General features: G+C 37.2%; 1 protein-coding gene across 1 annotated transcript in view; it reads left to right on the forward strand.

The window, feature by feature from the left end:
• DCAF13 (DDB1 and CUL4 associated factor 13) overlaps nt 1–14,764 on the forward strand; it is a 28,330-nt gene extending 13,566 nt beyond the window's left edge. The window contains exons 9-11 of the mRNA XM_039548914.1: nt 2,725–2,860; nt 10,691–10,854; nt 11,653–14,764. Of these exons, the coding sequence (XP_039404848.1) occupies nt 2,725–2,860; nt 10,691–10,854; nt 11,653–11,740 (388 nt within the window). The 3' untranslated portion in view covers nt 11,741–14,764. The remainder of the gene's footprint in view (nt 1–2,724; nt 2,861–10,690; nt 10,855–11,652) is intronic.
• Nucleotides 14,765–22,625: the final 7,861 nt, after the last annotated feature.

Consider the following 22,625-nt stretch of genomic DNA (forward strand, 5'->3'; position numbering starts at 1 on the left):
AGTGTATTACAACATTGTAGCATTTGGTTTCCTAGGGGTTGTCTTCATCCTATATGGATGATTGCTAAAGACATTATGTAAAATTGACTGCTGTGTGAATTCCTGAGAATCAGTTTGGGACCCTTTTGTGCTCTGTTTCAGTGCACTTACTACCTTTTGTTCATATTTGGTTAACCTGGTTTTGATTTGTAATACAGTGCTTTGAGTACAATTCACTTGGATTTAATTTTTCATGTAGGGTTTCGTGAGTATATTAAATATTTTGCTACAGATTATAATCTACTCTGTCTCCACTATTTTTTATTTTTCTTTCAGTTTGATGAAAACTGAAGCAAGTTATTTGATCTTTGTGGTATAATTTGATCTTCATAAACCTGCCTTCGTTATTCTTTCTCCCTCCTTTTACTTTATTCTTAATTTTATTTTACTTCTGCTTGACTTCCTCTCTCCAACCTTGTCCCCCTACAAATTTGTTACTTAGTCAAGTTCTAGGTGGTTTGAGGGCAAAAATGTTGAAATATTGGTTGGTGAAGGAGTATATTTTTATTATTGATTGATGAAATTATGCATGCTGTGTAACTGTGCTCCTGTGCTGCATTAAAAAGTGGGAGGGGCTGTTTACATTTCCTCTAATCTACAGATAGTTTTCATTTTCTTTTTGTCTTGCAATAATACTTTAAATGTGATTAGGTAGTGCAGTTCCTTTGTAGGTTTGTTTTGGTTCTTTTACTGATTCTTGCATTATTAAACAATATGGTTAGCAGCTTCTTTGTATGCATTAATAATGTTCACAAAAGTGCTGATATGCAAAATTGACACGCATCACTGAGGAGAAGTTTGCAGGCCCCATAATGCAACAATAAAAGGCTTTATTTCACATTTTAGCAGATTGTTGCCAAGGCCTGTGGAAGAGTTTTTTCTCTTTGTCCCCACTTTTTCCCCTTTTTGTGTAGTAGCCATAAATTTAGTGAGGAGAAGCCTTACAAATGAAAAATTTTGCCTCATGTAAGCTGATTACAGTGTTCTGGTACACTTAAAATTCTTTAGAAGCTGGGCTTCTTTAGAATTGCACAGTTCATATTAATCTCATGGAATGGAGAAAAGTCTGTAAATAGAAGATCTTATCCTACTTGGAAAACTGAGAGGGTGGTTAAGAATATCTGTAAATAAGGATCCTGATGCTAGTCTAGTTTTAACTTCTGATGTCCTGCCAATCTGAAAAACTCCTAACTTCAATTGCTTTCTATTTTATTTTTAAATGAGAATTTAAATAATGAAATTGTTCAGCCCTAAGAAATAAGAGTTACTATGAAGTTGATTAAATTTAGTAAATGCTTAGTAAACAGAACTGTATTTCTGTGTGAACTTTTAAATGACAGATCCAGGTTATTTCACCATGTTTTCTGTTTTTTCTGTCCCTGAAAAATGATATTTAATACCTTGTGATCACAGACATAGAATAGGCAACGGCTGCAAATTTAAAGTATAGAAAGGAAAAGGACTTAGTTCCCCAAAGGTGGGTGAAGAAAAGGTTTGTTATTGACTCATGTAGTAGAAGGAAAGTAAACGTAGAAATTCTTGTGAAAGTGCAGATGTGTACACATGCTATTAAAGAGTGAAAAGCTGATGTGAGTATTAATGTTTTCTGATGGTACTTGTGCTAATTCTTCCACATAGTTGTTCTTGTAGATTATTGCTTGCTGGCGAATTACAAGAGGTGATTAAGCTTATTAAAGCTTATTTATTCTGATATATTGATTACTTTCCTTTTTCTCACAACCATTTTAGCTCAGCCCCGGTCTAGTTTCTCCACAGCACCTGAATAGATGCTGTTTTCATGTGTCTTTTACATTATTACTTGGATTTTCCTTGCAAAAATAACTGAGTGGAAGATAGAGAATAAGCTGTAGTGCCTGACTGATATATCAAAGAAGTGGCTATTGGTGGACAATAAATAGGCCTTACTTTTTCTTTCCTTCCAGAATGCTAATAAATAGCTAAAATTCCCAGAAAAGTGTATTTAGTCCTTTATTTTTATAGCAGAAATAAAAGAATAAATTTGTTTGATACCTACTCAATGAAAATTAGACAAGGGTTTAACTTAAGTATTGGTTTAAATGTAGCGTGCAGGAACATTTTTCAACAGCACTTGTTGAGCAGGAGTCTGATCAGCAGAAATTAAAAAAGAAATGGAGTCCATTTTTGGGGAAAGGAGGGGAATCACAATGAAGAGTAGCAAATCCATGGCTGTATCGTAAATGGACATCTGGGAGGTGTTTCTTTGGTGTTCTTTCTCTTACTCGTTAGGGTGGTGTCAGATTCTTTGGCATCTATTTTTCTGCATTCCCATTTTGTAATACTCTCAATGTAAGAGCATATTAATCAAAATTATTTCAGGAACGGTATGCATTTCATACTGTATACCTTTGGCATGTTTTGCAAAGAGTGTTATTATTTAACTCTTTACTATAATTTCTATGAAAGCACTTATTTAAAAAGCGTCTTATCCTAGGTGGTCCTTTATCAGTCTATCACACTTCATTTGTATCTGTCTGTAGAAAGATAAGATCAGCACAGTGTTTTAAAAAGTCAGATTTTTTAAAAAACAACGGCAAGAAAAAGTAAAAAAAAAATTTGCCTAGAACAGAATGCTTTCTGCTACTTGAAAGGTAATGGTGAGAAAAGTGATGATCGATGTTTTTAAAATGTTTCTCTTTGCTTTAGGGAGGTTTATCATACCAAACGAATGCAGCATGTCATCACTGTAAAATGGACTTCAGATAACAAATACATTCTGTGTGGCTCAGATGAGATGAATATTCGCCTGTGGAAAGCTAATGCTTCTGAAAAACTGGGAGTGGTAAGAGTTGCATTTTGCTTTTTGTTATCACGAGATGTTTGGGATTTTTCATTGTTATTACAACCAGTTAGCCTCTTCAACTTTTGAAAACTTGTTTCTAAAGGGAGGCTGTAAAATGTTTGACATTTGTGTTTAATTTGCAGACTGCTGTGCAGTGTAGCTCATTGCATTTACTGCAGCTTACAATAATAATAAATGACATGCCTCCTTATTGCTGCACAAGATGACTTTTTTTGGTCTTGTTTAATGTTAACAACAATCATCAGTTCTATCTAAACTAGATTTTTTACCTGTGTGCTAATGGTTAGAATCCATCCCTTACCACTGGAAAGAAGGTAATAAATTCTGTTTAGCCATATTTAATTAATTCTATTTAAGTTTAGAGTTACTACTTTTAAAGATTTTGACTGACATGTGATTAGTTCATGTTCATTCATTCAGTTTGTTTGCTTAAAAAAAAAGGTATAAAAGTAAAAAAAAAATCATGCTGTGATAAGCATATGTATTGTAAAATAGACTGTTGGCACTGATGTGTAGTTTGACACTGAGATTGTCATTTACCTGTCTAACTCTCAGATACCAAGTGGGCAAACTAGTGTGATATCTGAAGTCCACTTAATTCAATGTAAGTCTGTTTGATTGAGGTGTTCCTAGTGTGAACAATCACCAGCCTCATTAAATAAGTCTTTTCAGTTACACTTGTTCAAATGTTTATGTACAGGTGAAGCCCAAATGTTCCCTTTCAGTTACCAGCTGCATAGATTCATATGCATAGTTGTATCAAAGTACTGAGTGACTTTGGAGAATGAATTTGGCACTTTGCCTGCTGGGAGTAATCCCTTTATGTGGCTTTATATTGTTATGGTATTTTGGAGGTGCTTACACTACCTTTTCTGAGCCTATTGGCAGAGCTGTCAGATAATGTCTGGGGGAATTTCTGCTTGATCTTGTGAAAGGATGCGAAGAGATGAAAGGGAAGCTGTGATTTAGGGAAGAATGTGGTACAGTTGAGATGATGGATCTGTTGCATATTTATGTCTGGAACTGCTTATGATTACCTGAAGCTCCATCAACTTTAAGTATCTGTAGGAGGGAAGTGAAGCAGAGCTGTGAGAGCTGGCAGGTGGAGGGAGTGATAGGAATTCTTAGGGCTACACTGGAAACAGGATAATTCATGGACTCCTGTGCACTGTGAAACACTGGATATGGAGTAGCACAGCTAAAATAACATGTATGTATATCTTTAGCCATGACCCACCATAGGTATTGGGAAATCTGTTATTCTCATTTTTGCTATAGAGCAGTAGATAAAGAAACCCACAGCTTTGTGGTCTCTGCAGTAATTGTGATCACAAACTACTGTTTAGGTTGAATTTTTTAAATTTTAATTTTTTAAAGGATACCTCTTTTTTTTTGAAGATGCTTTTTTTTTTTTTTTTTTTTTTTTTCTGCATTGGTTCTTGGGATTTTCCCATGTGGTGCTTTGGTCAAACACCTAAATATCAGTTCCATAGTTGCTAATTTCGGGGATTCCACAAAGCTCATTAGAGACTTTACTTTTGGATTTAACTTTTGCGTTGAATTTGTTTAGATAGTGCAGTGTTGGATAGAAATACTATCTGTTTTCCTTATGTTATATCCATATGCTCATGGCAACACCCTTTTCACCTGATTTTATGATATTAACTGAAACTTTCTCCATTTACTCACTATATTTTTAGTGAGAGATCATGATGTTTCTCTCTAAGATGCTGTTCTGTAACAATTGTCTGGTATGTTCATCTTTACTCTGAGCCCTTTGCGTGAAGGACAAGTGGGTAAAAAGAATGTCACAAATACCATTTTCATGTAGAAGGGTTCCTAATATTTTCAGGTGTGAATAAAAAGTTGACTTTATTGACTACTAGATGGCATTGGCTTCTTTTCTTGTGAAAGAGTAAGGGTAATTCTCTCTGGGAAGTAATAGGCAAGCACAGCTACTCCTGCACTGCAGAAATATGGCATACCAAAAGGACAACTTAGCTATTGTTGAAGTGTTCAGAATGTAGACTGATAAGTGACATTCTGCTGTTTTCTGTAGTATTTGTGTCAGTGAAAACTGGCCATGGATGGGCCTAAAAAAAGGCACTAGTAGTTGTGACTACTGGGTATTGGATATGGTCTGCACATTAATACTCTTGTGTTCTTTGACCTGACAGGAGTCCTACACAAAACAGCCTTTGTTGTTTCCTTCGTGTTGTTGCTTGCTTTGCCCCTTGGAGTCTGTGCCCGTGATTCAGTTCTGCTCTTCTTCCAGTAAAGCTTTTGTAACATGTGTAAGGGTGTATTTCTGTCAAAGCGCTTTGGCTGTTGTCTCCCAAGAGAAGAAAATCAATAACTATCTATGACACAGGTCAAGTGACATGCAGTTTGTTCCCCCCCCCCCATTTTTTGAGTTATTTTTGGGGGGATTTTTTCTTGGTTGGGGATTTTTTTTACTCTCAGAAGTGAAAGTCCTCCCATAATTTAGAATACAGAATTTATCATCCTATCTTAGAAAAAACACCTTGCAACATCAAAAGACAACTTAAGAAAGCAAAATTATTTAGAAATAGAGAAAGAACTTAAAATGGACATAGTGTATTACATAGAAAAATTGCTCTCACTTCACAGGACAGTGATGAACTTGTGAAGAATTACATTATAATGGGAAGAGAACGTTTCACATCCCTGTATCTTATGTGGAAATGTGTTCAAGCATGGTTTTGTTGAAGCCATGCATTTAGCAAGACACAGAATTTGAAGCTGCCTGAAGTGGCTGTAGTTGTTAAAAGTTTTTTTTTTTTTAGAAGCAGTATGAAATTTTAATTTTTAGATATTTAGAGAGTAATTGTAGCTAATAGGACTCAGGAGTCCTCATGGCTTATCACGCTCTTGGATATATCTTGGAAATGTTGCTTGGATTCAGGCAACTGTGCCAATCCCTGTTTGATCCAACCTGGTAGTTCCTGTGATTCTTAACACTGCAACTATTAATGGCTATTTAGCAGGTTCCACTGATTTTCTTCAGTATCTGCTTCTTTTTTAGAGTATTGGTGTTCTTATCTTCACAGGCATATGCTTGCTCATTTTATGAATGTCCAGTTCTTCCACAGTCTGTGGCTATTTTTTGAATGTTTTGAATATTCAAAGCTGAACATTCAGTAATTCTGTCAGAAGTGTCAAAGTATGTCTTAAATGCTTAGTTGCTTGGTCTGCTGTTTTTCTTTGCTGAGAAGATTTGATTGAATGACTCATCCAAAGGTCACTGTATTTCTGTTATAATGCTAAAATCTTGCAATACATTGTATTTTAAGATGGATATTTTTGTGCTGGGGTGCGTAGAAACCAACATCCTGAAAAAGAAAGAAAAATAGTCATCTAACATTTTTTGTTTCCTTTGGTGAGTACTTAGTTGGTTTTTTGCATTGCTGTGTTCCAGAGAAGTTACAGTGAATATACAGTACTCATGCTATGGCTGGTGAACATTTATCCAGTTGGAGTGTTGTACTTTCTGAACCGCAGCTACCCGAGAAGTCATCAGTTCTGACATGCATGTTTCTTTTGGGTTTTAATGTCTTTGGCACTGCACTCATTATTCAAAATCAGTGAAACATGAAAGAAAGAAGAAAAGTCTCTGGAGGAGCCAGAGGCATCTTGTGTCTCTATTCCACTGACAATTAAGTCTGCACAGGTTTTACATAGGGGTAACAAAACCCAAATCTCTCTGTTGGAGCTACTGCAGCAGTTGCTTTAAAATAATTTTCAGCATTTAGGTTTTAATGAAATTTCCTTAATTGATCAAAATGTATTATTAAATAGGACATAACAGGTGTTATTTTTAAGGCAGTAAACATCTATCTCTGCATGCCCAGAAGCAAAAGACTCAGTTAAGACTTGAGAAACTCTAGACTGTTCAAATACATAAAATATGACTTAAGTATGTTTGATGCTTTTACCTGTGCTTTTGAAGAAGTTTGGGATTTATGAAAAGGTAAATGATTTTGACTTTTGAGGAGGAAAATAGAGCCTCATCTGAGTGGAAAGGCTGAAAAAGCAGCAGTGATAGAGCAGATTTCAGTTAATCGTGTACAATTAATGTAATTAATAGAAAGAAAGGGATAGACTAGGTTTTTTTGAATTGTACTGAAAGCAATGAATCATCAGTAAGACTTGTAAAAGCTGCATTGCTCTTCAGTCTACTGCCACATTAAAAAAGAAACTATACTTCACTTCTTAGAGTGTGAATTCTTAGTAACATTACTTCTGGGAGTAACAGCTGCAAAATTTCATCTCTGTTACTTTTATGAATTAGAACAGAGCAGTGGCTTAGGATGCTTAGTATTTTAGTAAAACTACTGATGAGTGAGTGAACAATAGTGGAGCATAATAGGTTTACTGCTTTCTTAAAAAGCAGTTTACTGCTTATAAGTAAATAATAGGTTAACTGCTTTCTTAAAAAATGCAGAAATAGCAGATTTTGAGTATGGGCTGGTAGAGATAGGAGAAAGTGCAGTTAGAAATCTTGGTTTTGATCTAACAAAGTGCGTTAGCAGGAGCACATCAAAACTGTCTTTAGCCATTGTTTATCCTTTCAGTCTGTTTCTAGTACGTGGTTCCATTTTCTGAGATAATCCTGATAACAAGCACTACCAGATAGTGTAGGACGTGGCATTCTTTTCATTGTGATTTTGGGCTCGTGATTCAGTGCACCTGTAACTTCAGCCCTATAGCTATGATTTTATGCTCTTTGCATCTACATTGCTTTATATTACCTTTCTGTTTTTTGCTTTTGTCATCCATTTAGATGTAAAGAGATCAAAATTTCTGGTCCAGGAAAGAATGAATAATGAACTTCATGGGAATAAATTTAAAGAAGGTGTTTTCAGCAGAGCAATACAAAAATAAATAAATACAAGCTATGGTGTAGAAAACTGCTGGGATATATCTGCATTCTAAAAATATATTGCATCTGTGCTGTTGCCTGCCCTAACCTAGAAGGGCAACCTGAAGAGGACAGATAAACATTCGTTTTGTATTCTCATGTTGAATTACAGAAGTCTTAATAGTGTGGAGTTTTAAATACAGCCCTCTTGAGGAGAATTTTTTTTTTAAGGGTGGTTTTAGCTTTTAATCAGGGCTCTGCAAAAATGCTTACTTTCCTTCTGCTTAGATGGAAAAATGAGCAGTCTGTGTCATCAGGAGGGAGGAGAAGAGGCATGGGCAGTTTACTTTAGGAGGCATTTACTGACAACTTTGTTGCATTTAAAGAGTTCTTTTTCCCCTTTTTTCACCCTAAGTATCTGCTGTGAAGTCCTTCTGTGGTAGTGACACAAACCAGCTATGTTTCTGCCACATAATCTTCATTTTCCTCAAGTAGGAAAGAAATTGCAAGTTCATTTTTGGAACATATGAAAAAACAGTCATATGTCACCTTTAAGCATGTCTTCCCCTCATGATGTGACATAAATCCTAATTTATTATATATATTAAATTGGAGAGTGTTCTAGTCCCTATAAATGAAATCTCTAGTACTGCAAATCATGTTGTGCATCTTCTCCAGTCCAAAACAGAATGGGAAGTAACACTGTTCTCTTCAGCTGTTCACACTGACCTTTGTAAAGTGACTTGCAAGAGAGAGTTGGAATTCAGTGCATTATTGCAGTGTGCTTTCTTAGCTATCTGCTATCTCTCATAAAGGAAACTTGTCATTACTGCAGAATTTTCTTGTACAATTGTGTGGATGAGGGTGCACTTAGCACAGCCGGGTGTATTGGCCGCTGGCATCCGGTAGTTGGATGGAAAGTCACCAGCTGTGTGCCTTTCTCTATACCACATTACCCCTAAAAATGGAGTCAGGCTCCAACACCTCTTAATCTATATTAATTTTTTAAATAAGATGTCCTGGATTTATCTTTAATTTACAGATTCACCTCTTGTCTGTAGAATCATCAAGGTTATACTAAATCGGCAGCAATTTGCTCTTCTAAAATTAAAGGAAAATCATTGCATTTAATTAAAATAAAGCTCTTTAATTTGGATTATGTTGGCAGTTTTCTGCAGAGTGGGAACACCTGGGATTTATTAAGAGTGAACCAGCTATTCACAGGCTGGCTCACAAGAAGGAATTTCAGTAAAAGGGGTAGGGTAGCTTTAGTGGGCTAAGACTGTAAAATTATGCAATTTCAATTTCAGAGGCCACAATGAATGTAAGTAAAGCAGAAGGATTTGGGTTTTATGAACAAGAGGGTGTGGAGACCAGGTTAAGAGCATCATGTATTTCTGATGTCTGAATAAGAATTTTCTGAGCCATGAGCAGCTCTGTACCTGGTTTCTTTATTTTCCCAAATCAGAAGCTCCTTTGTGGTATGTTTTATCAATACTTGTTTTCAGACCATTTATGGTATTCTGGACCAAAATCATCTGAGTGTGATACTTATTTATTCAGAATTCTTGAAAAATTCTACCAGAAGTCACATACAAAAGTGATCTCCAGAGTGGAGAATAAATAACCAGTTACTGATTTCACGGGGGGAAAACACATTTCATTATATTTTAAGTGGAATTTCCAAGTGTGTGTGTAATAAAGTTGTTGGGTTTTTTACTGCTTTTTTTGTTAGCATCAGTTTCTGTCTTTTCTTGAAAGTGAGAAATTAGTGACACTGAGTCGTTTACAAAGCTGAATAAATAGAATTTGCCTGAACTATTGTTTTACTTTTAATATTTTAAATGGAGATAGTAGTTTATGACATAAATGTGAAATGGCACAAGACTGGTGCCATGGTTTAATTGAAAATATGAAGGGTTTTAAGATGTTTGAAGTATGGGAGTTACAGAGTTTGGGCAGTAGGGTAGGAAAAAGAGGATGGGATTATCATCATCCCATATTTAATACTAACAGATTTTATGTTTATGTGAAAGATCACTTGACTGAAATGCAGCTGAAATTCCCAAAGATCCAAGTAAATCCAAAATACATAGAGATTGCTGCATTTTTGTTTAAAGCATGCATTGCTTCAGGAGTAATAGCAAACAGGTTTTTTTCCTTTTGATAAATTAACATTAGGACCAAAAGAAAAAAACCTAATTGAAAAAAAAAAATCTTCTGTAGATCGGCTGTGAGGAGAAGGTGTTTCTTACTTTCAGTGTTGTTAATGGTGGCTCGGACAGAATTTTAAACGTGAATTAAAAATTAGTCTTTTGTGGCAATATCAGCTCGCCTGTATTTCATGTGTTTGTGATACTAAGACTTTTTTTAGCTGCTTGATGAAAGTTGGAACTCCCTGTGTGCCGTATAGTCAAGGTAATACTTGAAATCTGATATGTGCATTGTGCTTCCCAAGGGATCGAGGTGCTGGATAAGATTTAGGCCACCTGAAAAGCTGTCTGTAAAGCTGTTGATGAAGACAGTTCCTCTATAGCATTTATAATTACACTGCCTAGTGATTAAAATGCCTACAAATCTTAGTTTTACAGGGAAAGTTGATCATCATCAGAGGTTAGGAAAGACTAATCAAAGAGTGTTTACTGTTAGCTATTTATGTTCTCTTTTGTTCTCGACAGCACATTAAAATCTAATTCTTGGGAATTAAATGTGGTTACTTCACTCAACTTTAAAATGATGATAAATTTTTGTGCTTGAGCATTGGGATATTGTTGGAATTTTAGGTTTTTTAATACTTACCTACCCTTATTCTGAAGGAATTTGCTAGAAGGAAGCCATTTGAATGAAGAGTTAAAATTTGTAGAGAAGATTGACAGTTAAATCCCTGTTCTTTTCTAATGTGCTTGTCTGTGTTGTTCTCCTTGTAGCTTGCACCCCGAGAGAGGGCAGCTATGAATTACAATCAGAAGCTGAAGGAGAAGTTCCAGTTTCACCCTCAGATCCGGCGCATAGCTCAGCACCGACACTTGCCCAAGAGTATTTATTGCCAAATCAAGGAGCAGCGGATCATGAGGGAGGCTCGGCGGCGGAAGTACGTGTTCCTCTTGTGCTCTTCTGGCTTTGCTTTCTCTTCCTCTTAATAAAATGCATCACTGCAGTGCTGCTTGAGCAGCAGTGTATAGGAGTGATAGAGCTCCTTCTAACATCTGAATGAGTGATCCATGAGCTACTGGATTGATTCTAAGGAAAATGCAGACAAGTGCCAGCATCAGTGAGGACTGGCTGCTTCCCAAAAGTACAATGAGGACATGGCAACAGATACCATGTTGGAAGGAGCCACAGTGCTTGGTTAAGCATGACATGATGCCCCATTGCACTGGAAACAGGATGGGCTGTTTTGGGTGTGTGGTGGGTTTTTTGTTTTCGTTTGGTTTTTGGTTTTGGTTTTTTTTAATAATGTCAAATTCCAGAATGAATGTTTTATGCCACCTGGATCATTGCCATATTGGAATTTCTAGGAGCAGGAGGTGCCATATTTTGCTGTGCCACTGAATTAACAGTAAAGTGGTGGGCCCTAGTCATTGTCATTAGCTAAAAAACTCTACAAACTTGAGCAGCTGATCCTGTTGACATGAAAACCAAGCTGAGCTCCCAAGGAAAGGCTCCATTTGAAACCTTTCTAAATTAGCCAACTTTAAAGTTACTTCTAAAAGGGCTGATCCTTCTTCCAAAAGGAGTACATGGCTTTTGAGTAATAGAAAGAGAAATTCTAAACTTTTTTGGTTTTCTGTGTAGGATAACTCCATTAGTAGCTTGAGGAGGAAGCCAGTATTTCTTAAACGTTTGTGCTGACTACTGAGTTTCATTTTTCTGTTTTTTTTGTTTCTAGGGAACTGAATCGTCGTAAGCACAGCAAGCCGGGATCTGTGCCATTTGTGTCAGAGAGGAAGAAGCATATTGTGGCAGTAGTGAAATAATTGTTTTCACATGTACAAAATGTCACAATGAAAGAAAAATGTCACTATTGAGAGAATACACTGTAGAAAATTTAATGGACATTGGTAAGACAGCATATGGTTCCAGAAACAGGACTTTTCTTCCAAGGTTGTGCATCCTCTGACTTCTCAAGTCATTCTCTGCTTTGAGTAGTTACAGGAATTTCCCCAGTAATCTTTTATTGCCATTTGTCTGACGTTCCTGGCCCAACACTGTGTATTGCAGTGGAGTTTGACCCTTTTGATAGAAGCAGATTACTTGGTGGAGGATATCTGTAATTCCAGTTCTATTCCTTGGTACTGTTACTACAAAAAAAGGATGAAATAGGTTAATATTTGTCAAAGCAAAAAATCCTACTCCATACAGAGTTACAAAAATTATTGTCCTTACGCTGTCTGTTTTTAATTTTTATTTAAACAAATTTAATAAACAAGTGACCTTAAGCAGTAGACTAGATTTTGATTATTCCAACTGATTACTCCAAATATCTTGCATTATACTTCTTACACCACAATATATTATTTTTCTTTTATCAAAAAAGAAATTCATCAGGATTTTCAGGCATCTGTAAACGTATTTATAATTTTTCTCTGCCTTCTTAACTATTGTTATATAACTTGACCAAACTTCTGACTGTTGAGTTGCTAATATTGATAATTACATAGTTGAATATTTTTTTCTCTTTAAAACTTACAAAATCTGGATGAAAAATGATATAGATTGTATAAACCACAGAAACTCCTTTAGATGAGATTTATTATAAGCTTTATATTTTAACTTTATAGAAGAAAAATGGAAGTTTCACATTTCACAAGGTATATGTAGCCCAAAGTTCCTTTACAGTTTGCCTGGGAAATGCCCTGCTTCTCTTCCAGTGGGATAAACAGCCTTTTACTGAAGATACCAAGGTGATCAGAAAGCTATGCTGGAATTAAACTAGGCTGTCTAGACTGAAGAGAGCTATGAGATATGTAATAACCCTTATGTTGCTTAACATCATCTGTACGAAAAGATCTTTTAAAGTCTTAGCACTACAGTCTGTAATGACACTCCCCTTTCCCTGAGCTTATGCACCAAAAAAAATATTATGAACTCTATTAGTAAACTTAATACTCAATTTTTTTTATAATCTGGAAATTGAGCACTTGGAGCACTTGCCTTCATGTAATGTCCTGTTTAATGTATCTACTGACACTAATCCATATGCATTTCTGGTTCTTACTCCTTTACTTGTCTCTTGCAGTGCTGTTTGGGCAAGATTCCTGAATCATCATGGCAAAATTATGGCTCTTTGGCCATAAGGTCTCTTTTAATCTCTGGATCACTTAGGTTATGGGGTGATGCAGGAAGAGAAGCAGAGCTGAAGAGCTGTAAGTAGGATGATGAGAAGAAGTGGAACAGATCACGGAATAGCTGATGCTGGCTGTGTGCCTGTTGTACTAATACAGTGCACTCTGTGCCAAATACAGTTTATTTTCTTCCTGAAATACTGAAAAAATTGAGGGAGAATATGCAGTCCAAAGTATGGCTCGTGACACAGCTGTAGTCAAATCTTGCACAATTTGCAAAACCAGACTAATCTCCTGAAATGTGATTAAAAATTTTCGGCCTTGTCAGTTTAGCTTGAGTTGAAGTTGTAGATTATTGATTTGTTGAGTCATGATAACCTCTGGTGTGAACAAGCCCTGCTGCTTGCAATGTATTAGCTTTTGTGCAGAGCTGTGAATGTAACAAGAACGTTCAGTTCAGAAGTTGGTTAGGTTGTGGTGTGGTATTGGTGTGGAGCAATCGGTATGAGCCATGTCCAAAGGATCTCCTCATGTTCCAACACCTTTGTGCACTGTTGCTTTCAGAGAGGACCCGAATGGTGCAACTCAGCGGATCAGGGTTGGCTAAAAATTGCTAGAAAGGTTGTAACTATGCTAAAAAAAGGAATTTTAAAGTTAGGAGGATACTTGGAATCTGCATTTGGTTATGAATTCCTTTTCCAAAATCATTAGGTATAGTTTTACACAGAGATTGGTCTTGGCATCAAGTGGGGCACCCTCTTAGCATTCCAGGAAAAAGTCTGTTTTCCAAAGTCAAATCTTGCTGTGACTCCTAGAAACATACGCGTTGTAAAACCCGTGTAGGTCTGAGCTGGGGCTTTCTGGTTGGAAATCAGTCATTTGGAATTTTGCAGGTGGCAGTTGCAGTCCGTCAGTTCAGAGGATCCCTGGCCATGGATTTGTACACTGTTGATTTATCCCTTTTGGAAACCCTTACAGTTTGACACTTTTTGTGGTCATCCACCAAAAGTACATAATCCCACAATACTCAGAGTAGGGGTTTTCAAATTTATTTAAATGTAGTAGTTGCCAGGTGGTAGCTGTGCTTGCAAGAAGTGCTCATGTAAGTCTGTTACAGGCCATTGCTGAAATGGTTTAGAAATTAAAATAAAGGTGCTGAAGCCCTTAATAATTTTTTATTTGGCAGGGCTTTTTATTATTTTTCCCCCTTGGTAATTTGAGAGGTGTAATCAGACCTTAATCACCTTAATGGAGTTACCTAGATTTATCAAAATGATTATATGTAAAAAGACTATGGATACATGCATGTATGTGTACTCAAGTGTATGCAAAATAAAATCCTTAGCACCACATAAAATACTGAAAATCTAAGGAAACTGGTAGTGTTTCCCTTCAAAATGTTGGTGGTGTCGATTGAGGAAAAAAGGAAGATGATAGATTATTTTCTAAACCAATGCATTGCCTACAGACCTGTTGATTTAAAAAAAAGTTAACTTCTGTATATGTTCTTTCTTTGGGAAGATACTTAAGAAGTGGCTTGAAAGAAAAAGAATTTCTTTATTGCATAAATACTTAAATCAGCATTCATAACCTTGGTGAATTTTAGCTGTTTCATGATACAGCAGCTATGGAGTCATCAATGTTTTATTTCTATTTTATCATAGCCAGACTATGTAATGAAACGGATATTTGAATAAAATAATTTCTTTTACCCTCCATACGTTACAGATACCTAACACAAACTACATGGCCACGTAGGTATGTGAAAATATATAAAACTTTTAGACCAACTAAAAATTTCAACAGGAGGTTTTTTTGCCAATGTCCGTTCGGCCCTTCTTCACTTTGCTCATGGTAACAGAATTCCATGACTTTTGGGACCAGGGATTTTTGTACATTTTCCCCTCCCAAGCCAAAGGACCCCAGGCTGTTGTGATTCTGTACCATCAAGCTCATAACAATATAAAACAATACCTGTGTGTACACCTTACACACAATATGAACAACAAACACACTGCCAGCTGCAAATCCACAGGGGCAGAGTGCAGTGCCTGTTCTGGCACCTGTGTAAACAAGGGCTGTGCTGGGTATTGCTGCTCCACCCTCTTCCTTCTCCCCCCTTCCTTCTCCAGGGCCAAGCCTCACCTGTGGGTGTGCACACAGCTGCAGGGTGGGGCTCTGGTAGCTGCTCTGTGAGACGCTCCAGGCACTGACTGGCGTCCAGCCCATGTTTCCCCTTTGCAGACCCGTGGACCTTCAAGTCCCGCAGACATGTGGTCCTGCTCCAGTGGCTCATACTCTTATTGTCCTGCTTGTGGGCTAGTCCCACTTGAAGTTTGCTAGCCTTGACAGGTACATGCACACAAGACTAGTTAGAAATAGGGTGCAGTAATAATATGGGATGGACTGCAGCAGTGCAGTGTAATTGGTAAGCTGTCTACATGGGACTGGTCCCCCTTATCCTCTTTGTCCTTGGTTTTTCTATGCCTCTTTCTCTTCAGTCTACCTTAGTCACTCCCTTTACACACTTCTGGTAGTTCCCTTAAACATCCCAGAGTAAGTTTGGCACATTGCTGCAATCCACAAAAAAAAATCCTCTAATAAATTTTACACAGTCCCTAAATTCTTACTCCTTTGAAGTCTTACAACCTTTAGGTAATCCCTCAGTTTCCTAGGGAGTTTCCTACATTTGTTTAGTGGGTTTTGTGCTAGGAGCAGTCATCTGCATCATTCCCCTTCCATGTTTTTCAGATTGGTGAGTCTGTGCACTTGGTTTTCGCTAATCGTTCTGATCCTTGTTGTGGCTTTGAGTTTAATTGCTTATCCCTTAGTCAGGTAGCACGCTCGGTTATATGGAAAGATCTCTGCAGAATGGGTGGAGGTAGTAGAATTCATCTTGCTTGACCTTAGATGTCTACAGTGCAGGCCCACTGAACAGCTTTGCATACCTGATCTGTACTTGGTCAAGGTAAATACTTATTTCAGGAGATGTTTATCCCATGCTTCAGACATTTATATTTTAGTCAAAACTTTATTTTTATACTTAATGTTATGATGTGAAGTATGACTAATTAACTTACGAGTATCTGTCTAGGTTTGGACAGAATTGCACACAGAGGCAGTTAGATTTAAGATGAGCAAAACCAGTGACAAGTGAATACCTTCTGCACCTTCTGCTATTCTGCACCTAAAAGTCTAAAAATGTTTGAAGAGAGATGAATGAGGTTTTGTAACTGTGGACAAAGAAATTTCTGTGGATAATGGTTTGTGGGAAACAAGCTCAGTGTTAAACTAGAGAAAGATGGAAAGATGTTTGAAGAAAAGGGACTTTAATTAGAAAGAAAAGACTGTGACGTGCTCACCTAGGACTTCTTTAGAAGGGCTTTAGAAGGTATGTGAAGAATTCTAGGACAAACTCAAAGATCACAGTTCAAATACCACCAACTAAAAACTGCTGAAAGTGTCATTGCTTGCTATATTAAATGAAAAAAATACACACTTCCTCTCAGTTGAAGATGATGTAGTCTATACATAGTTCAAGGCAAATTTAGGGACTTATTTTCAAAGGTAATGAGTAATTACTGTTAGAGTAACTTAAGGCAGAGCTGCTGTTTTCCAGTGCCTTCAAAGTTTGATCTGTGATCTCTGAGGTTTTTAGAATACATAGCGGAATATCTTAAGTTTTAAAGTTTTTCTTATATTAATGAATGTTAGTATCCGTAATGATTTAATTTTGTCCAGGGCTGGAGCAGTTTCAGTAGGTGCAAACAATGTGTGCTTGGTGGGTAGGTGGAAATGATCAGGAGCTTATAGCATGTTGCATCATGTTTTCTACTTTTATGGCTTGTGTGGGCAAAACCAAAGATCTTTCAGCAGACAAAAGAGCATTTCTGATTATTAAAAAGATAAATGGATGGAGATGGTATTTTGACTGTCATTGTAAAAATGTGATTAAAAACCACAATATGATAGAAACCCACAGATTTAATATAGATTCGGTAGACATATTGGGTTCATGTATTTATTACAATACTGACATCCAAGCCTCTAACTTGTATTCCGTCAGAGTGGAATTATTTGAAGATACGGCTTTTTTTCTAAGAGCCTTATTGTAGAATATGACAATTTTTTTGAGCAACCTGAAAAATGTCATTCATTTACAAAACAGTGTATGAAAACTGTCGTGGCATAAGCTGCAAGCGGACTGTGGGATGTAGCAAGGGATCTGTTGCACGTGCTAAGAGAGGCCATTGCATCAAACAACTGCCTGAAACAAGTCCACTAGTTCATGACAGAGCCAATCCTTATCAACAACTGCAGAGTCTCAGTGTGGGTGCTCCTGCTTTTGCTATCTGGGGCAAACATCCCTGCGTAGCTAAGCAGCAGCATTTGGTCATTACTCATTTCCCTTTCACTCTGTCCTGTGAGAACAGCTGTTTGCTGTTTTTCTGCACTTTGAGATCTAGGGTAGAGATTGAACAGTACCTGAGGATGAAATCACTTCTTCCTATTTGTAAAGCTGTTTTGATCTGAGGATTCCAGATTTTCCAGCATTACGGTTTTCTTTCTCTTCTGTTTTTGTTCTCTTCACATCCCTGCTTCCCAAAATAGCACTTCAGAAATTCTTGCCTTCTCAGTGGTCATCATTGACTTGGCTGTATGACTTAGGTTTTGCTATTCAGAAAATACAAATACTTCTTTCTTAAGGTTATTTCTACCATATAATATCTGGGGCAACATTACCCTGAATCCCTACAAAAATGAGGGTTGTTAAGCTTTTAAAGACCTGTGGTTGCTTTAATCATTTGCAGATGCCTACGAACCTGCACTATGGTATGCATAGTATTTGGGATGTGTTCAGGGAAAGGAAACCTGGACTCAAAAATGTTGGGCGGATGAGATGCCAGGAGAGCCAAAGAGGAAAGATTATTACCAGAATATAATTGCACACTGGCCAAAGGGGTGCAGTTGGGTGTGGCAGGAGATGGGGGAGCTGTAAGGCACAGATCAAAAAGAAAGGAGTACGTCAGCAGTTTTCTTGCTCAGTTGGAGTGAAGACGAAAGGGAAAATTCAATCCCTCTTATGCTTTAAGAATGTAAGGTGAAATATCTAAAATGCCTATTTTTTTTCTCACAAATGGGATAATCGAGCATTTAAATCTGAACGCAAAAGAATCATTGGCTCAGCTGGGTATCTAAAGGTATCATATTTATAGACCAGCTATTTCAGGAATAGAGCCTGTGTTCTTTTGCATCACTTAAGGCAAAATATAACCTTGGCAAACAAAACCACTGGCAATATTTGCAGTTGCGTCATTCTCAAGTGAGTATTTAACATCTGAAAACGTTAGGACATTCATGATAAGCTGCTGTTTTTACATAATCCTATCAGTTATGGCTGTCCAGTAGCTGCGGTACAATATCTCAAACAGAAAATGTTCACTATCACAAGTTAAAGCAGCATGAGGTAAGTAACTGGATTATGATACTGATGTCAAACTGTGGAATAAACTTAATACAGTAATTGGGTGTCTAAATGTGATTTGAAACTAAGGTTTAGTCAGAAGAGGGTTTTTTTCCCCTGGGAATAAAGGAATAAAACCAGAAATCTGGCTCAGTGACAATTGTTTAAATTATGGACAATATGTAGTAATTTGCTTCAAAAGACAAATACCTTTATGTGTTTTGTGCCTTATTCTGTGGAGAGTCTTTTGTGTGAACAGCCCTAGACAGAGATTTTGACTGAACTCTGTATGTTGAAGAAATGTCATAGTGAATTTTGGACCAAGACAAAATTTAAATGGATAGTCACACTAAAGGATGTAGTCACAGTAGCAGACACAGAAAAATGTGGCAGAACAGATCAGAACTAAATTCTCAAAAAATCTATTAAAATGAGTTTTGTTAAAATGTTTAGTAACCAAAGATTTTATTCAGAAGATAGGAAAAGCTAAAATAGTATGCAGCGGATTGTTAAACTAAGGAGTTAAATATTTCAGTGAGAGATAAATGGAGGAAGAAGCTGCAAATCTGTCAGGTTCTCAATTTATCTGTCTTAGTTCAACCTACTTTTCATATCACCAGAAGCATAAGAATTCAGCTGCCTTGAAGAAGTACTATCAGAAGCCAATGCCGTCACAATTTCCAAAATTTTCTTGCAAAACTGCTGCTTTAGTGAATACTCTGCTGAAAATGTCTCTCTGGTTTTCTTGTCTTTGGGGATGCCAAAGGTCAGGTGTCTTGGGCCACAATGTCCAGTCCAGGATCAGGGCCTGCTTTATTCTGTGCAACTATTTCTGAGTAGCCTGTTTACCATCCATTCCTTCCTGACCTGCAGATATGTTTAATGCATAGCAACAAAAGACTCTTAGCTTGTCATGGAGGGCGTTAGATTTCCCTGCTGGAGGCCAGCCATGGCCAAGCAAAGCTTTCCACTTGAGTCATTTGCTCACAGTTGAAATCATGCAAAAGTTGCTGTTTTTGTGAGGCAGTAATACTTAAGACTTCCCTCTTATGGACCAATACAGTTATCTGAGGTCACACTGGTTTTTACCACCTTTCTTTATTAACTTTCTGACTTCAGGACATTTCATTCGGTTCTGACAGTTCTTAAGCAGCATGTTTTTTATCAATGTCTCCAGGAAGCAGATACCATCAGCAATGTCCAGACCTACATGTGCGTGATCTGATCACAGAATTTCGTGAAGATGCGTTACCTCCAAAATACAGTAAATTCAGTATTAACTTCAAGACAGCTGGTTAGAGATCTTGGTCCTTGTGGTATCCTAATGAAAACCATAACAATTTTCTGGGTATTGTACAGATTCACCAAAAAATTTCAGAGATCCTCTTGAAAGCTTTCTGAAAGTCAACACAGTCTAGGTATGTTTGGTATGTGCCATGTGTCCTGCTGTGCACTGGTTGTTCAGTGACAGTGCGCAGCCTGAGAATATGGTCAGCACAAGATCAGCTGCCAGAAGTAATCTGTTGTTCTTAAAGTAGCTGAAGATGCAGGGATATTGCAAATCCAATTCAATGTAAGTATGTAGGATAATTTTCTGGAGAGGACTGTGATGCTGTGTCAGTCTTAACAGCCACTAAAATTTTCAGGTAGTTTTGTAAGTTTTTCTTCTACATTATTCTAAAGTGAATTCATCCTCTTGTGCTCAGTTCAAGACTTAGAGCATCATTTTGTGATCCTTTTTGCTGGCTTTGAGCAGACCTGATCTGTTTTACCCTACATTGTGTCGTGCCTTCCAGTTCTTCACTTTTAAGGTATTTTCATCTTAACGCAAGATTAATTTCTCACAGTTATTGTCTTACTTAAATTAGCCAAATAGATTATTTTTCGATTGATATGACAGTTTGAGTATGAAGTGGAAGTCTCCTCTTTAATTTGGGGCGGGGTTTCTTTTATGGTAATGGTATTTCCTCCTTTGTTTTTTATTAGTTAATTCTAGCTATTATTGAAATCAGGAGCCCCCTTTTTGCTACCTGCCAATGTGACTGTCTTCATAAAGGTTTATTCCCTTTTTCCATTTTAATGGGATTTTTTCCTGAGAATTTGGGAAGTTCTGCTTTGCTGGTCCCTGTCTGACACTGCCACTCTACAGCATTGCAGTGACCCAGCCCTCCTATTTTTATTGAAAAATACCAGAAAAGTCTTAGTTCTACTAATGTATTTTGCTGAAGATACTCAAAATTAATTTCTGTGAAACCTGAAAATTATGCCTTTCAATGGAAAAATTGCTTTTTAAAGACATTTAAACACCATGCATTTCAGTGGCTATTTTCTTATTCACTTCTTTTGCAAGTATTTGATTAAAATTTATTTTCCACAATGGCAGCATATATGTCACACTCACCGTTGGCACCTAAAACTTACATGCCTAAACATTCAGATGAACAAATAAAAATTACTATAGGTTAAAGCCATGTTGTGCCCATATTTTATTACAACCAGTCTGATGTGATTTTGTGGGCAGAAGAAGATGTTCTTGCCATCAGGAGATAATTTAGTTACCAAAGTTGGATAATGTCTTTATTGGAGCTGCTGTGTGAACAGATTCCAGATATCCAAGTCATGTTCAGTCCATAATTAGTTCTTCCTACTTTCCCATTTTGCCCAGCCATGTCAATGAGGGCATGCTACTGCTAAAAAGGTTCTGTAAGATGTTTTAGAAAGTGGTTTTGTATCATGGTAGCATTTGGAGGGTTTTCATCCTCACCTACTTGAACTGCATACCTGCTGCCTTGCTGCTAATTGGTTCCTCATCAGTCTCACGGGGCTCTTTATGTGATGTCACTCACAATCAGTGCAACTTCTGTTTTCCTCCAGCAGGGGAACCTCAGTAGTTCATGATTTTATTATTGTTCTTCAATTTGATACAATCTGTTCCCGACCATCTGCACCCACTCATGCTGAGAATATCAATACTGTAATTTTCCGTCTCCCTCATAACTTGAGCTGATTTTTCCAGCTTGCAGCATTGTATGTACGTGCCAGGATCTTGTACATAACATGGGGCAGCAGCTACTTCAAGGTTTGAGCTCCTTGCTGAGATGGGATTGGACTGATACTTGTTGCACAGATTCATTTGGGGCTACCCACTGCTCCAAGGAACTGAGATGGAAATTGTCACAGAGACAAAATGAAGGCTTAGCCAGTAATATTTCTAAAGAGGAAGGTGGTCAGCCTTGCATCCAGCTTGAAGAATCGAATTGAAGGATCAAGAGAGAAATTTCTGTCTGGCCTCTGTCTTTGATTTACCCAGCCTTGGTAGACCTGTCGGGAGCTTACATAATCCTGCTGACATAACTTTGGATCAGAGTCTCCTAAGCAACCCAACTCAGCAAGGTACCAGGTTCAGAAATGGGGAAGAATGTGCATTTGCCTCTGTGTGGGGTGTGTGTGCATGCATGCGTGTGTTTGTACTTTGCATAATTCTGGCAATTTGTATTCTACTGTACTTAGAATTAAGCAGGTTAATTTAGCTTTTCCTCTATTTGTTCATATCTGGTGCTTAGAGGATTTGGTAAATCCTATTCTCAGCCATCAGCTAATTTCATAGAACCTACTACAACTGCTATGTGTTGTCCGGTGGACTATTTTATGATTGGTTTTTTGAACTTTTTTTCTTTACATAATGTCTTGAACTAAAATACTTCTAAATGGGATGCAATTAGAAATGTGATAAATTACATCCTTTCAGTATTTAAGTAATTCTTCAGGTCCTGCAGACTCCTACATTTGTGTGTGTGAGAATATGAGGGAAAATAAAGACACAGAATATAATGAGAGGTTTTGGTGACGTTATAAAGCACAGGAGTGAAGTTCAGATAGCTTATGGTTCACTTAAAACTCTCAACGGAATAATATCTCTATAAATCAAAATTTGTCCATTGCTTATTTTATATATATAATTCTGGTTCATGAATCCATGCCCTGTAGAAATTTCTATACCTTCTTGAGTCATGCAAATGTTGCCTCCTATCACCCTAGATCTTGCTTTCTTGAGTTACTAGCTCTGCTGTACCCTACACTGTTGTCATGTATGTTTTACATAATGTAACATCA

The sequence above is a fragment of the Corvus cornix genome, chromosome 2 (genome assembly GCF_000738735.6).
Source record: "Corvus cornix cornix isolate S_Up_H32 chromosome 2, ASM73873v5, whole genome shotgun sequence".
In the NCBI taxonomy this organism is placed as follows: Eukaryota; Metazoa; Chordata; class Aves; order Passeriformes; family Corvidae; genus Corvus; species Corvus cornix.